The sequence below is a fragment of the Vidua chalybeata genome, chromosome 25 (assembly GCF_026979565.1).
Source record: "Vidua chalybeata isolate OUT-0048 chromosome 25, bVidCha1 merged haplotype, whole genome shotgun sequence".
Lineage (NCBI taxonomy): Eukaryota > Metazoa > Chordata > Aves > Passeriformes > Viduidae > Vidua > Vidua chalybeata.
The window spans coordinates 802,129-817,800 of record NC_071554.1 but is presented as its reverse complement, the minus strand read 5'-3'; the positions used below and the strand labels follow the sequence as shown (position 1 = coordinate 817,800).

Here is a 15,672-nt window from a genome sequence, read left to right as displayed (position 1 = left end):
GGCTCGAAAGCGCGCACGCATCAAACATCACAGGACACCCTCAAGAAAATTTTTACATATTCCACATTTTGCAACGGTACCAACAAAATTAAAGTCAGTTTAAAAAAAAATTACTTAATTCAAAATGAATTCATTCACGAATGACGCAGCAGAGGTGCAATAAGCAGAACAGGTGAGGCGGGCGCCGTGAGGGCGGTGCTGTGGCCTGGCCGGGCCCTCACCCCCGGCGGCGCCAGAGGAGCCGGCAGACCACCGACCACCTGCCGGCGGCCGCGCCACGAGCTCGCCGCCGCCGTGTCGCCGCCGGCAGCGCCGTGAGGGCGGCGGAGGAGCCGCCGGGGCCGCTCCCGCCGCGGGATCCCGGAGCGTTCCCCCCCCCTCCCGGCGCCCCGGGGGCACCCCCGACCCCGCGGCCCCGCCGAGCCCCCGCCGCGCCTGCGCGGGCGCGCGCAGGCGTGCGGCGCATGCGCGGAGCGGCCCCGCGCTGGGCTGGTCGGGGCAGCTCCGGGAGCAGCGGCCGCGGCCTGGCGGGTCCGAGCCCCCCCCCCCCCCCACACACAACCCCACACCCCCCCCTCCCCACCCCGCCCCGCCGCCCTCGGGGAGCCGCCGGGCCCCCCCCTCAGCCCCGCCCGCCGCGCCGCGGAGCCCCCCGGAGCCGCCGCCCGCCGGAGCGCGGGGGAGGCTGAGAGGGAGTGACCCCCCGGCTCCTCGCCCCGGGCTGGGACAGCTGAGGGGGGGCGCAACATGGCGGAGGCCAAGGAGGAGGGGCCCGGCCCCCGCGGCAGGGTGAGTGGGGGGCGCGGGGGGCGCGGGCGGGGGCGGGATGCGGCGGGCGAGGCGCGGCCCCGCCGGGGGTCCCGGGGGCACCGAGCCGCACGAGCTGCCCGGCCCGCAGGCCGGCAGCGCTGCCCCTCGGGGCCCTTCAGCTTCCTCTCCCCCAGGGCAGTGTCCAAGCATCATCGCCACGGGCGTCTTGGCATCACTTAAATAATAAACTTGCAGCTAACCAGGAGCTGTCGTCACCGTCCGTCTCCTTGTTTAAAGCACGATGTCCTTGCTGCTCCTTCTAATTTCAGTTGTCCATGTCAGGCCAGAGTGAGTCAAGATGGCAGCAGCATCCAGTTCTTGGGTGCTCAGGCTGTAACCATTGAATGGCTTCTGTTAGCCGTGGCCATCCTAGGATTTGGCTGCAACCCTTGTGTGACTTCTGTTAGCCATGCCCCTCCCAGGACTTGGCTGTAACCCTTGTGCCAGTACCTTTAGCCATGAACATCCCAGCTCTTGGTCCTTCGTTGTCACAACTTGGGCCATCATTGTCACCTCTTGGTTTGTAAGCACGCTGTCCATTCTCATCTATTTGGTATCATAGAATCAGTAAGGTTGGAAAACACCTCTAAGATGATCAAGTCCAACTTTACTTGAGGAAATGCATCATCTCTTAAACTGGTGGAAGGTTCTTTGTGGCCAACACTTTGTAGCTGTGAAGGAACTGTGGGTGAATGTTATAGGCAGTGCTGAAAATAATCTTGCCATGAGTCCAGTCCTCTTTCCTGCACACATGTAGCATTTAGTTGAAAGCTTTTTGCCAGGAATGAGTTTTAAATCATGTTTCTTCTTGTGTGGAAGAGTTCATAGCCCACTGTAAGACTGAGCTGTCCAGTTCCCTTTTCCCAAAGATGAGGAAGCTTTCCCATTCTCCAGCCTTGGGAAAGACAAGAGCAGAGGCTCAAGTTTTCCACTGACGCATGGGAGAGAAGTTCAGTCGCTGAATTTGTACCAGGGAACTTGAAACTTGTAAAAGTAATTATTGAAAAACATTGAAACTAATTGTTACCAAACAGAACATGACCTCTCAGGGTCTCACTGAGTGAGTTGTGTAGATGTCTGACTACTCTGCAGTTAGGGAGTGAACATCATCTGTGGATTTCTTAAACCTGTGTCTTTCAAACATTTCACTTACAGGCTCCTGGAATTTTGTAGAATTGCTCACAGGTAGTGCATAAACATGCAGGTCTTTGGGGGAATCAAATATTGGCCAGGTGCAAGAAGTGTGAAGGGAAATGGCTGCATGTAGGACGGTAGCTTGAGAATCTTGAATTAAACTTCATTGCCAGTGGTTGAAATGTTAGTGGACATAAGGAAACACTTGTACACCATGAGGACAGTCAAGTGTTGGAGCAGGTTGCTCAGAGGTCGTGCAGTCTGTCCTGGTGTCTCTGGTTTCTTTGTGCTCATTGTCTTGACATGCTCCTTTTATCTGTAGAGTTACGTGGTGTTACCTGCAGAAAAAGAGAAGGTTGCCTGTTTTCTTCCCAAGCTTGTCAGTTACCCACTGAGGAATAACAACAGATTTATCATCCAGTCAATGTCATCTTCATTGGTCTCAGGAAAAATCATTTCCCTCTCCATTGGCTAATTATTCCCTGGGTGCCAAGTCTGGAAGTCTCCATCAGTTACTGCTCCACATGTCCCTGTAGGTTATGGAAAGCTTCCCGTGCTCTTGGCATTGCCAACATTCTCTGCTCCTGCTGAAGCAGAGGACTTCAGTAAAATTTAGGAATGATCCAGGAAAGTGCTGTTGCCCTGGGCAAGTAAGTCAGGAAAGAGGAAACACAACTTGCCCATGAGGCACCGTCCCAAAGCTGGTTTTGCCACAAGATGTTCTTGAGGAACACGGGGAGAAGTGAATCCTGGGCTGCTCCAAAGGCTGATGGAGCCTGTGAGGAGTGAGGTTAGCAAACTGTAAATCCAGCACACAGAGATCTCCTAATAATTAATGAGGTCATGGAAGACCTGCATATCCCAGTTCTCTTCCCCACAGTGGCTCAGTTCCCATTCTACAGGAGGTCATGATTCTGGATTCTTCTGAGTCTTGTGCCTAAGGCATAACAAGCACTTCTTGTAAAAATTATTTTCCTTTGTGTGGAGAAAATAAAGAGTGATTTAATGATTTCTTCAGACAGGAGCTTAGCAGTTGGTGGTGTTTTCAGAATTGTTCTTTTCAGTATTAGAATCTCTGCAATTATTCCAGAAGCACATACACTGAAACTGGCATGTTGCATATCCCATGGATAAGCAGTCACCATCTTTTAACTCAATCCATGAATGAGCAACAAAGTAAAGAATAAAGTTTTTGCCAGTCTAAGACTGACAGAAATTTATCTAAGTTGATTTTTAATAGGTTTTGGTAAGTTTTTATGGCTAATTTGTTTTAAAGCAGGTTAATTTTTGCCCTAAATCAAACTGTTGTGTATGCTAAGGAAAACATTTACTACATAAGATCAATATTAACTTGAAGGGTATCTGCTAGTATGTTTTTTATGTAGTTTATAAAAATATTTTTGGCAATTCAACTTTAATTTGTGTATAATATCATTGTTTTGATCAGTTAATTGTTTTGACTGCAATGTTCATTTATTTACAACAGTTGTCTACAACCCCCTTGGACTAGGCGAGACAGTTTGGGCCGTACTGAAATTTGACACTTGGACTGTTGGAAATTAATGTGGTGTGAACAGGTGAACACTTGGGTGTCCACATTAATAAAACAGATGTTTGCAAAAGATTTTTAATTTTGCATGACTGTAATTAAAAGTTGAAGGAGTTCATCTTATTTAGAAAGTTTTGTTGCCAAATAACTCCAGAATGGTACAAAGATGATAAAAATGTTTCTCTGCCAAGGCTTGTGCACCTCTCAAAGGCTGTTTTAATGTCTTAACCTTTGAATTCTCTTTCCAAAAATTAGCATAATGGATCCCAGGCATTTAGGTTAAGACTTTTCACGTTGTGTAAAATACAGAAAGTTAAGTCAGCTCTTTGTGCCGCATTCAAGGCCTTTTTCATCTTTAGGATTGTGGAATTTAATTCTGAAATCACTCACAATGTTCTTGAAGTGGCTATCTCAACTTTTCTTCATTAGGGGTTGGAACTGGATGATCGTTAAGGTCCCTTCCAACCCAAACCATCCTGTGATTCTACGATTGATAACTCCTGTACCCCATCATTCCTTCCAGAATGCCTTTCCCTGAGCAAGTCTTACAGGAAGATTTCTCTCACAAACTCCAAGGTTTTCTGTCAATGACTGACCCAGTTCAGATAATTTCCATCATCCATTCCATGAGTGTGGTAAAGGCCTAAGAGCTCTTGGACCTCACTCATGCTGTTGCTTGTAACACTTGTTCTGTGGGATCCTCTAAGCTCTTCAAAAGAAGGTTTCTGCAGCAGAGAGTATTTCATTGAGGACGTGTCAGCAGAACTGGGGGTGCTTGCAGTGTCCATCCTCTTAGCCTGTGTTCTGCCTGTAGTGTCATTCTCTCTTCCTCTGGAAGTGCTCCTCAGAAATTCCAAGGGAAATTAAAAGTTTAAGAGACTGTAATTTGCTTTACCAAACTGATATCTCTCCAAAAAATATGTGATGTATCTGTCCTTTCTGCAAATAATGATTGAAGAATGATGGTCATGTATTTAATTTTGGTTGCCATGTTTTCTACTGCTTTAGATAAATTTGTTTAATTTTAAAAGTAGCTGGAAGTATTATAGAGGTTACCTCTGCATTAGATAGTTTTAAAGTGTGTTGTGTCTAATGCCTTTGAATTTTTTAGTAAAAAAAGTGTCATGACCAATTGTTGTCATAACCAAAGTTTAACACATCAGATTTTTGGTGACAAAGCCAAGACTTTAATTCTACATTTGGTCCTTTTCCCTTTTGATACCTGGTCCACAGTCCGGGGCAGGATAAATTGCCGTTGCCAGAATTTCCTTTGGAAAGAGAGGAAACTTGAATCATTAGCCTAATAAATGAATGTTTAGTTGTCTAAATTTAGACGAGAAGAACTTGAAACAGAATTAGCACAACTATACAGAGTTATTCCCACAGGAGGCATTTTGGAGTACTTCCTTTTTTTTTTTTTAAGAACTTATTTGTGTACTTCTGTGAATCTTGATATTTCTTAAAAGACTTGAAAGTACATGAAAAGATTTAATCTGTATTGAAATTCATCTTTATATGGTGCTGTTTACTCAGAAAGCTTTATGAAGTACAGTTAATGCAGGCTATTAACAGGATTTTGTTGTGTTTAATCGTGGAAAAGGCAAAAAGGAAGCCAGAGTTAGGAAGGTACTTTGAAGAATGAAGTAGATATTTTGTCTCTTTAAGGACAAAAATACTGAAATAGAATTGGATGTACATCCAGGCTCTCCCATTTGTACCATCAATTGCTGTTGGCACTGAACTCTCAGGAGAAGGGAGAGGACTTGCAGTACCTGATGGAGCTGAGCCCAGTCACCAGAGTGGGGCTGGGAACATAAACCAGGCTGGGCAGGACATGGTCCTTCTGGGTCAAGCAAAAAGTGCTACAGTTGTAAATTTTCCCAATTTGTGCACAAAACCACCTTGTGGATTTCTTAATTGAGGACAGATTGTAATGATGAGCAGAGAACTTCAGGTTCAAACAGTTCACTCTCTTTAAAAATTAATTACAGTGGGTTGGGTTTATTTTTTCTCCTATTAGTAATGTAGCTAGTAGCAACTAATTGCTAACATAGTTCATCTCTTCTGGGAGAGACACTGAGTAGAGTGATCTTCCTGAGGTTCTAGTGCTGCTGCTCCACCCTGGATTGTCACCCTTGGCATTTCTTAGTTGTATTCCTTGGGCTGGCTTTCCCTAAAGGACACGGTGATGGCTCTCTCTTAACGAGCTGTTCAGCTTCTGAGCTGAATGGAATTAAGGGGATTCCATGCTTTGCTTCTCACTAGCCATACTTCTGAAAGCTTTGGCCAAAAGCACACATTTGTGATCTGGACAGTGCTGGCCTGCTTGTGGAATAAGCTAAAATATGTAACTGAACTGAAACACTTGGTTTGGAGTAAGTAACTGCTGAGCATCACAGCATAAACATACATAGTGTGACACAGACCCTGCTCTGATATTGGGGATTTTAACATCCTTTTAATTCCCATTTAGTTGTCCTGCCTTTTGCTGTGAGAAACTGGAATTATTTTTATTTCAGCTCATTTACAGGCTTAGTGTAACCAAAATCCCAGCCTTAGTGGTTGGTTGTGTCTTAACCAGCAGCAGAGAAGTTCAGCACAGAGCCAGGAGTGAGGTTTTGAGGGAAGAAATTCTTTGTTTGGAAACAAGTCTTTCTTGTGGATTTGTTTGCTTGCTGTGTGGTTTGTGTCTGTGTGTGTTTCTTAATTGAAAAGCCCAAAACACATCAAAATCTGGTGTCTTTGCAAAGACATTTGCAAGGAAATTTGTTGTTAATAACAAATATTAGGGAGAAATTCTTCCCTTTGAGGGTAGTGAATCCCTGGCACAGGTTGCCCAGGGGAGCTGGGGCTGCCCCATCCCTGGAAGTGTCCAGGACCAGGTTGGACATTGGGGCTTGGAGCAACCTGGGGTAGTGGAAGGTGTCCCTGCCATGGCAGGGGGTGGAACAAGATGATCTTTAAGGTCCTTTCCAATCCAAACCAGTCTGGGATTCTGTGATTGCAAGGTGAAACCATCACATGTGGAGCTGCTTCCTTCTCAAATCCATGATTTTGTGTGTGAATGGGAGAAGAGCTTGGATCCTCCTGTGGTTTTTGGAGGTATAGATTAAACCCACTGATATTCCAGAAAAAAGAAGGCTCTCTGCGACTTCTGTGTGTTTGACAAATTCATCTTGGCTCCATAGATGTTGGTAACATATGCAGGTTCTGTGTGTGTGCTGGGTGGGTATGGAAACTATAAGGCTTGTTTGGAATTGGTGTGTAAATATTCCAAAAGCTCAGGAATATCAGAAAGGGACTATAAAATTCCATGCTGAACTGCTCCCTGTGATTTCTGGTAAATGATCCAGAATTCTTAAAACGCAGAAATTAAAGGGGAGCAGCACATGCCTAAATCTTCTGTCTTGCCACTTAAAAATTGAAGATGTGTAAGTGAGATGCAAGGTAAAACCGTATTTCTTGAACAGAATTTCCCACAAGCAGCTGGGAAATGCCTGCTTTTTTACATGTTTGGGATTTGCCTTTAAAAACTCCCATCACCATCTCCACTGTGTTACCCTCAGAGCAGATTAACAGCAATCTTTTCGAGGGTTCAGCACGGCTCAGGGAAGCCTCAGAGACTGCCACCCTGCCGAGCTCCCGCTGTCCCTGTGCCCAGGGGGACTCGGAGCGTGTCCCCAGGCAGGAAGGTGCCGTGTGGCTGGCGGTGCCGGGGGTCCCGGAGCCGGCTAGGGGGGGCTCTGCCGGCCCGGCCGCGCTCGGCTCTATGGCTGTGACCCCGCCAGGTTCTCTTCCTGCCGCAGCCTTTCTTTTCCTGTGGCAGGTATGTGCAGCAGCCTGGCTCTTTGTTACCCCGTCTCTTCCCTCCCCAGGTGCTCCGAAGGTACGAATCCGTAGGGCCGGCCGTGTTTCAGTGGGAAGCAGCTCCGGCAGGACCCGCTGTGTAATTCTGTGCGTGCCGCGGAGTTTTGCGGTGGCAGAGGTGCAGCGCTGTTGCCTGCCTGGCATCCCTGCCTGGCATCCCTGCCAGGGCCACGTGGAAAAGGTCAGGGGATGCTTCCTGAGCTCACCCCACCTGCCTCAAGAATAGCAATTGAAATTTCAATTCCTTTTTGGGTTTTTTTTTTTTTTTTTTTTTTTTTTTTTTTTTGGTTTCAAACGGTGTCTTAGTTGAATGAATTCTGGAGTGGGGGTTATGCTGTGCATAGAGGGGCAAGGAAACTACAGACAAACTGACTGTAGTTTTTATTTCTGACTATTCTTAATTGCAGTTCTCTTAACATCTGCTTCCTTTCCACAGTTTGCTTATGGGTATATTAAAATCTAGGATCAAACTTCAGCAACTTACTAGAAAGACATTCTGTGTGTGTAAAGTAGTTACACTGTTTTGTTCATTTTTTAATGGAATTCTCTGTTTTGCATACAAAGCAATACTGTAGCCATAGGCAGCTTCTCTCTTTATATTGCACAAAAATAATCTATGAATTGTTTGATTTATGGATGCCATGGCAACGTTGAACACCGTGAAGGTATGGATCAGCTTTTAGTTATTTCAAATTAGCACATAGTATTGAAGTGTAAATATGTGTCCTTCTGTCCCCTGCTCCCAGCAAAGGCAGGTTAGTGCTGAGGCTGTGACACTGCTCCCTTAGAGTCTCATGTACATCTATAAAAAAACAGTGACATATCTGGTGGAATTGTAATTTTTGTTATAAAAGCAATGCTGTCTTTTTTTTTTTTTTTTTTTTGGAGTAGTTAATTTTAAGCAAGTCACATGTCTTTCAGAAATACCTCATTGTTTTGTCACCATTTCTGTATTCTTGTTTCATTTCATTTCATTCATCCATTTATTTGTTTTTTACAGCCTGAGTAGGCAGAGCACCACTTTGTGTACAATGCTAGCTAATGAGGCAGTCACTAAAAAGGTATAGCCTAAAACATTGAATTTCACTAATACCAAACACAAACTGTTCTGTATTAAACTCTTACAGAGTTAAATGATGAAAAACACTAAGAATTATTATTCTCTGGCAAATATTTGCCAAGGTGATTTAATGAAGATGGTTTAGAATATTGTATTACTGAGTTTTGTTTTACAACTGCAAGTGTGTTTTGAGGACTGAGTTGAAGAGTTGAAGCCTCAGTATTTGAGCAGAAAACTCTGTTCCTGAGACTTCCCTTTGGTAGTTATCAAAGACTTAATGCTGGCTGTTGAGGTACCTTTCTCCTTAGATCTGGCAAAAGTGACCCAGAGGAAATGCCATCAGTTTCCATGTTTGCCCCTCAAGTACTTTTGCTCTACTTCTCACTAAATCTTGAAAAATCTGAGCAGAAGAAACAAAAGGAATTAACAGCAATTAAAGGAGGAAACATGAGGACTGGAAAGAGGGAATTGCCTTGCAGAACTGTAATAGAATATAGAAATAGTAAGTTGGGTGTTGTTCACATTTCTGGGTGATACAAGACTCTAATCCGGTTAAAAGCTGATTTATTACGTGATTTATTAAAGTGATACATTTTTGTAACTGGTGATACACAAAATTTCCTCCATGAGATGGCATTAAACAAGACTGTAGTGACATTGGGGAAGGGACTAGAAGTGTATAACTGAGAAAATACCCCACATTAATGCTGAAAAAAAAAAAGCTCTAATTTCAGGGACAGGCCAGTTATAGACTTATAGAATGAGTAATTTGTTGGATATATATATATATATATATATATATATATATATATATATATATATATATATATGTGTATGTAGATACATATGTATACACACACACGATGATCCCAACTTTTCCTGGTTTTCTCCCTTTGAATTTACACTATGTGGGAGTTCTGATGCTGTTCACAGTCAGAAACTAGATGGTGGCTTAGATAAGGCTGCTGGTATTGTCAGATGCTGGAGTTCTTGGTTTATAAATATTTCCAGGGAAAGCTTTTGACCACAGACACAGATCTTCCTCTGTACTCAAAAACCTTTTGAAAGAAGAAGATATCCAAGATGATCTCTCCTTTTCATATCCTCACAAAATAATGAGTGAAGAAACAAAACAGGGTTGTTTTTTTCCCTACGATGACCTTGTGTTTGGGAAGTGTCTTGGGTTCTTTCCAGGTAGATTGTAAATGTTTTCCAGCTTCTCCATAATGTTTATGGGAGTCCCTCAGGTTCTTGCAGGTGGCCCCTTGTGCTGACTTACCTGTTAGTATTTCTTTGAATGAAACAGTTAGAGAGATACACACTGCAAAATGTATCCCTTGGTAATGCAAGCATTCCTGGGGTTGTCTGCTGTTGGCAAAAGATTTGTTACCACCAGAAGGGGAGAAGGAATACCTAGGGTTTGGGTGTGTAAGGGAGCCAGGGTTGTGCAGGACCTGGAATACTTTGCCCCAGGTACTTTTTGTCTCAAAAGAGTTAAAGAACTACTTTGATACAAATCTACACTGAGAAAAGAATGAGCTCATCTCAACTGAAAACTCCCTTCGTCCTACTATCAAATTCTGTTGTGACATTTTTGGAGAGGACAGAGGATTCCTGAAAGGAAGCAAAAAAGGATCAAAAAAGGGTCAGTGTAGAGTCAAGGACCTGGGCTATTGTTTTTGCCTCCAAAAACTTAATGCTCTGATATTATTATCAAATGGCAACAAGTTCCTTTCCATGTTCTTCTCTAAAAGCAGCCCACCCCTGCTCTCCCTGTCCTCAGCAGCTTGTATGAGCACTTAGTATATCCAGTATTTATGGGGATTAGTTTTACACCTGTGTAAACTTAGTTGACTGTTAATGGGCTTCTAGATCAACATTAAACTTCCCTCTTCCAGACACTGCTGAGATCATTACAGCAGGAACAGACTCAGGCCTTGCAAACCTTCCTGGGAGGTGTTTCCTTAGTCTTTCCCTGTAGATAATTACATGGAGAAGACTTGCATTGGCTTTGTGGAACTGTAACCTTTTTTTTGTTTTGGTTCTGTTTTACTTTTTGCTTTGGTTCTGTTTTACTTTTCCAGCCTCAAGTGTCTGCTCAGAGAAACTAGAAAGTTCTGGTGCAGTATCCAACTGACTTGATGCCATGCTGGGCATGTCCTCACTATTCCATGTGTGTCCAGTTAAGCTGAAGGAGCCACCTTGTCTTTGCAGACCTGCAAGTGGTATTGGAAAGGGACATTTTGCCATCAAATGACCTCTGTTGTCATCCTTTCCTAGAGCTGGCTGCTACCAAACTGATAGCTCCCATCACACTCCTGAGAAATACCGGATTTATCAACTAAATGACTTGAGTTAAATGAAATTAGGGCTCATCCCTTTGCTATCAAATCCCATTACTTTCCCTAAGATGGCTTAAGAATTGCAGTGTGAGCAGGATCTACCAGGAAAGAAGTGTAGAGCTGGCAACGCAGAGAAAGGAGAGAGGGCTTAAATGAATTTCTGTTACCTCTTGGGCAGAAAAGAAGGCTGCTAATGAGTTGGACATTCTGAAGGAAACTTTAATTATCCTTCTCCAGGCAGCATCCAAGTATGCCAACAACTTCCACATCTGTCAGAGGATGTTTAATGCAGACAGATGTTTGTGCAGCACTCAGCATCTGGGTCTTCTGTGCTTACGTTCACACTGACACTCGCTGTGTTGGGAAGTTAAGCATTGTATTTCCCTGTTCCTGGAAAGGGGAAAATTCCCTGTAAGAGAGGTGAAACCCTTGGGCCTGTGCAGCCCATGGCAGTGGGAGCTGCCCGTGCTCCTGGTTTTCATTTATGATGTTCAGAGGGAATGAAGGCTCATGGAGTATCAGGGCAGAATCTGTGGCCTTGACCTGGTACTGGTATCCCAGGTAGTAGAGAAAATTGACATTCCTTTCCCTCTCTCCTCTGGGAAGCAACACTATTTCTAAATTTTCCTTGTGTACCTTTTCTGTGTATTCTGAACTCATTAGGGTTAGTGTGGCTTCTCAGTGATGTAACAGTCTTAATTCATAAAAATTTCCTTGGGGCAAGGAAGGAAGGAGGAGGAGGAATTGTGATCCTTCCGCTTGGTTTTGATCAGATACTTTTTAGCAAAGTACATGGCAGCTGACCAAGACAATGACACAGTGCTTTCCTTTTTTACAGTTTGAAGATAAATCTGATGCAGTATTTGATATTACAGAAAAATGTAAGTATGTCTATTTATTCTCTAATGTCATAGTTTCACAAAGCCTTTCTTGGAAGTGTCATTGCTGCTGAACAAGACTGTCTTGCCCTCGTCCCAGCCCTTCCTGCTCATTCCCTCCTGCATTGCCTTCTCCACAAGTGCTACAAGTGAGGTGAATGGAAATTAATGTTTTTTCTTTCTTTGGTTAGTTTTACTCAGTTCAGCTTCTGCTTCAGAGTGGTGAGGGCGACTGAACCATTTCTGTGTCAGCAATGTTTTCACAGTAATGTTGGCCCAAGAAGGCTGAGAATATTCAAGGAATTGCAGCATCAGCCAGATTAGGACACTCACACTTCTCCTTTGTTACACATGAAATCGGTCAATTTTCTGACAGTTCACTGGGATCTTTTTTTCCCCCTAGGTGGTGAAATTCTGGATGCAGAGATGTCTGAGGACGCTGACCACAACTTAACACCGGCCCTCGACAGCTTGTCTTATGGAGTACCGAATCGAGCAGGACCTGAGAATTCACTGCAGGGTGATGATCATGATTATTTTCTGAACTCTGGGGATCTTGCAGGCATACCTGTTGTTGGGAGTGACAACGAAGATGATCAGAATTTCACTCCAAAAGACACTCTTTCTGCAGCAATTCATGATGAAGATCATCTGGAAGAGGGCAAGAGAGTTCCAGATCATGAACTGGACAGTGAAAAAGAAATTCAGGTTCAGAATGCAATCCAGAAGGATCTCACTTCCCCCTTTGAGCAGGGCCCTGTATTTAAATCACTTCGAAAAGATTTTAGCATAACACGAGATAATGGCAAAGAGACTTTTTCAGCAAAGGACAAGAATAGAGAAGGACATTTTCAAGAACGTGAAAAACGCTTGGAAAAAATCCCTAAAGATATGGATTCTAGATTGAAAAGCAGTTTTCTTGACAAAGCAGGTAACTGTTGACATAATAGACCTGGCTGCCCAGCAAAGAGGAAGAAAGAGCTAGAGAGAAATCAGCAATAGGGCTAATTATTAAAAACATCACCTTGTTGAAGAGAACAGGCAGAGCTGTGTGTAGGGGAGCATTTTATGAAGAGCCCTGAAATCCAATGAACTCTGTGTTAGGAGAAGGGCTTGGCAGTGTCAGGGAGGTCTCATCCTCCACAGCTTGTTACAGAGCCTCAACATATGCTTTGTTGTTGTGGTTTCCTAAACCAAGCTGCGTGACAATTCAAGCTTCCTTTTGGTTTTTCTCACTGTTTTTTATAGACCATAGAGCTTCATAAAAGACAAGGTGATAAAGTTTAGGTTAAGTTGATGGCCAGTAAAGATTTTTCGAGCAAAGCACCAATTCTTCACTAATGCCTAGGCATTTAAAGCAGTATGGATTTGATAGTATCAGGGAAAGGCTTGTTAGAAAGGAGTTAGTGTCTGCAGGAACTAAGCCAGAACATAGCTTGAAATCTGCTTTTCCTGGGAGACTGCTCCCCTTCTTCCTCAAATACTTGTGTCTTGGACTTCATCCAGCCAACATGGAGAGAACCAAAGAAGCCTAAAATCCCTTTCTCATTTGACAGTCTCCATAATCTTGCTGCCTACACACTTATTTTTGTCTTTCCAAGCTCTTGAAAGTTACAGCAGAACAGTGAATGAAGGAGTTAAGAATAACCAAGCAGGAACACATGGTTTAATCTTATTCAACAGAGGGAGGGTGAGCCAGCACGTGAGGGACTCCTGGCTGCTTGTTCACATTCACAGCTTACAGTTCTGAGGTTTAAACTTTATATGTTCAGCAGCAGCATCTTAAAATCAGTGCTTCCAGGTGGCACCGATGATAGAGAAGCAATAAAGATACCTTTTAAAATAAAGCAAAGTTACAGATGTACCTCTACTTCTACCTTCAGCTAGAAATCAAGGGAAGAATGTTTCTGTACATAAGATGTATTTCAGAAAATTGTAAATATCTACAGTTAAAAGATCAGGTAAAGTAGTCAGTAGTTGAAACCAGAATGATAAATGCTCATGGTAGAATCCAGTATCTAGGCAAATCCAAAATTTTTAAATAATACATTCTAAAAAAGCAGAAGATGCTATTTCCTGAGAAGAGGGGAAAAGCAAAAGATCAGAAAGCAAAGAAAAGGCTGGAAGATATTGCTCTGAAAAGTATTTTGTGATTTAAATGTCAAAACAGGGGAGTTCAGAACCTGCTGAGGTGTGGAAAATCCTGAATGAAGAATTTGCGTCGGAAGCTTGCAACTATTTTGCTGGAATGGGAAAACAATGATCCAATTGAATAATTTAAAAAGAGTCAATTCTCTTTAGGGATTACCACCTTACCTACAGGGAGGAGAAAGGGAGTAGTTTAATAGTGGTGAGGTGCTGTCAGACACGGGTTGGGGAGCAGGATGAGACTCTGCTAGTTTTAAAGGAAATGCATTGGAACCTGTATTCATTTCTATTTAATGTATATGTTTTCCTCAGTTCATAATCAAGTAGAAGAAACATTACGGACGCAGTTAGCGCCACAAACTCCAGAAACTAACTTCAGGGTAAGCTATAGATCTTTCAACCACTTTTGCAAGTGCAGCGATATGCTGGAATAATTCAAAATACGTATTTTGTATTTGAGTGTAAATTTGAGTGTTAAGGAAACTGATCTTCTGACTCTTAGACATCTTTGCTACTTAAACAGTACATATAATTTTGTAAAAATTTCCTGAGCCTCTCTTTGGATTGAGGATTCTTTTGGTAGCCACTTTCCTGTTCAGCATGGTTGGAGTGACCGGTGAGCCGAACCTACAGCTGGATGCATCCACCTGACCTGCTACCTTTTTTCCACATGAGCCAGGGAACAGCTGTATCCACAAGAGACACTCCCAAACAACCAACTTACAGAGCTGGGTGTCTTCTGCTTTGGCCAGAGGAGTGGAAAGCATTGGGGGTGGGATGAGAGAGGGGGCTGCAGGGAGGTTGAGGCAGCAGCTGCTGCCCAGCATTTCTCCCACCTTGGCAGGACCCAAATCTCTTGGTCTGCAACACAAACTCCCCTTGGCAGCAGCCCAACTCCTCATGGCAGATGCAGGAGGGTGAATTCTTTTTCATATTATTGTTTCAGGAGTCTAGCTACCTATTTTCTAGTAAGGAATCTATTGGACAAGAGCTGGGGAATTCCTTTGCACCAAATATTAGAATTAAGAAGGAGCCTTTGGATGACGAATATGCTAAAGCTATGGCCCCACAGCAGGGACTATTAGACAAAATTAAAGATGAACCTGGTAATTCTGAGGTAAGTTTCCCATTGCATTTCTCATTTTGGTCTGACAGCTGACCGCTTAAGCTGAACAAAAATTCAGCCATTTATTTGGTTTGTTGACCGAAATTTAACTTGAAGAACATAGTTTAGTAGAAGGATTTTTCCCTCTTACACTACTATGAAACCCACCCCCCCTCAACTTTTTGATGTCTTGTTACCTTGTCTCTGAAAATGTTTTTCTTTTCAGTTAGAAACAAAGCCCAGTGCTCTAAAACTTCTATAACTAAATCTGTGGCAACATAGACACTTTATCTAACTAGGAAATAAACCGTAAATCACATTTTGTTAAATAACTTATGAGTGGTCACAATTAGAGATATGAACTAAAGCAGCTATTGCTGCTACGTCCTTCTTAAAAGCTGCCTTTGCAAGCACAGTAGTTTGTTCTTGTTTTAAATTAACACTTAAAGGACTTAGCAAAATATTTAAGTACTTACACATCAGTGAAGTCAATTTAAGTATATGTTTAAGTGACTTTCTCATTCAAGACTGACACTTTTTATGATGATGCAGGTACAAAACTCAGTAACTGCAACCTGGAGAAGGTCTGACCTATGGATTGAGCAGTGCTGGGGCCAGGGTTGCTGAGCTCCAGCCAATCTCTGTGCCACTGGTTTGCTGTGTGACACCAGGGGAACGAGCTGTGCTGCAATTCCTGTCTCTTCACTGCTCATATCTAGGTTACATACCAGATTTTATATGTTAAAGGTGTGCAAGACTTCCCAAAATGATGCATCCCT

The 15,672-nt window shown here is 43.3% G+C and overlaps 1 protein-coding gene across 2 annotated transcripts in view; it reads left to right on the top strand.

The window, feature by feature from the left end:
- The first annotated feature begins 11,605 nt into the window (after nt 1-11,605).
- The window catches only part of ZMYM4 (zinc finger MYM-type containing 4), a 31,012-nt gene continuing 26,945 nt past the window's right edge, over nt 11,606-15,672 (top strand). Inside the window, exons 1-4 of one of the 2 annotated variants that reach the window (XM_053964626.1) lie at nt 11,606-11,643; nt 12,044-12,160; nt 14,101-14,168; nt 14,735-14,905. In XM_053964626.1, coding sequence (XP_053820601.1) covers nt 12,067-12,160; nt 14,101-14,168; nt 14,735-14,905 — 333 coding nt within the window. In that variant the 5' untranslated portion in view covers nt 11,606-11,643; nt 12,044-12,066. Of the gene's footprint in view, nt 11,644-12,043; nt 12,572-14,100; nt 14,169-14,734; nt 14,906-15,672 lie in introns of both variants that reach the window. The other variant, XM_053964625.1, reaches the window with a different exon arrangement.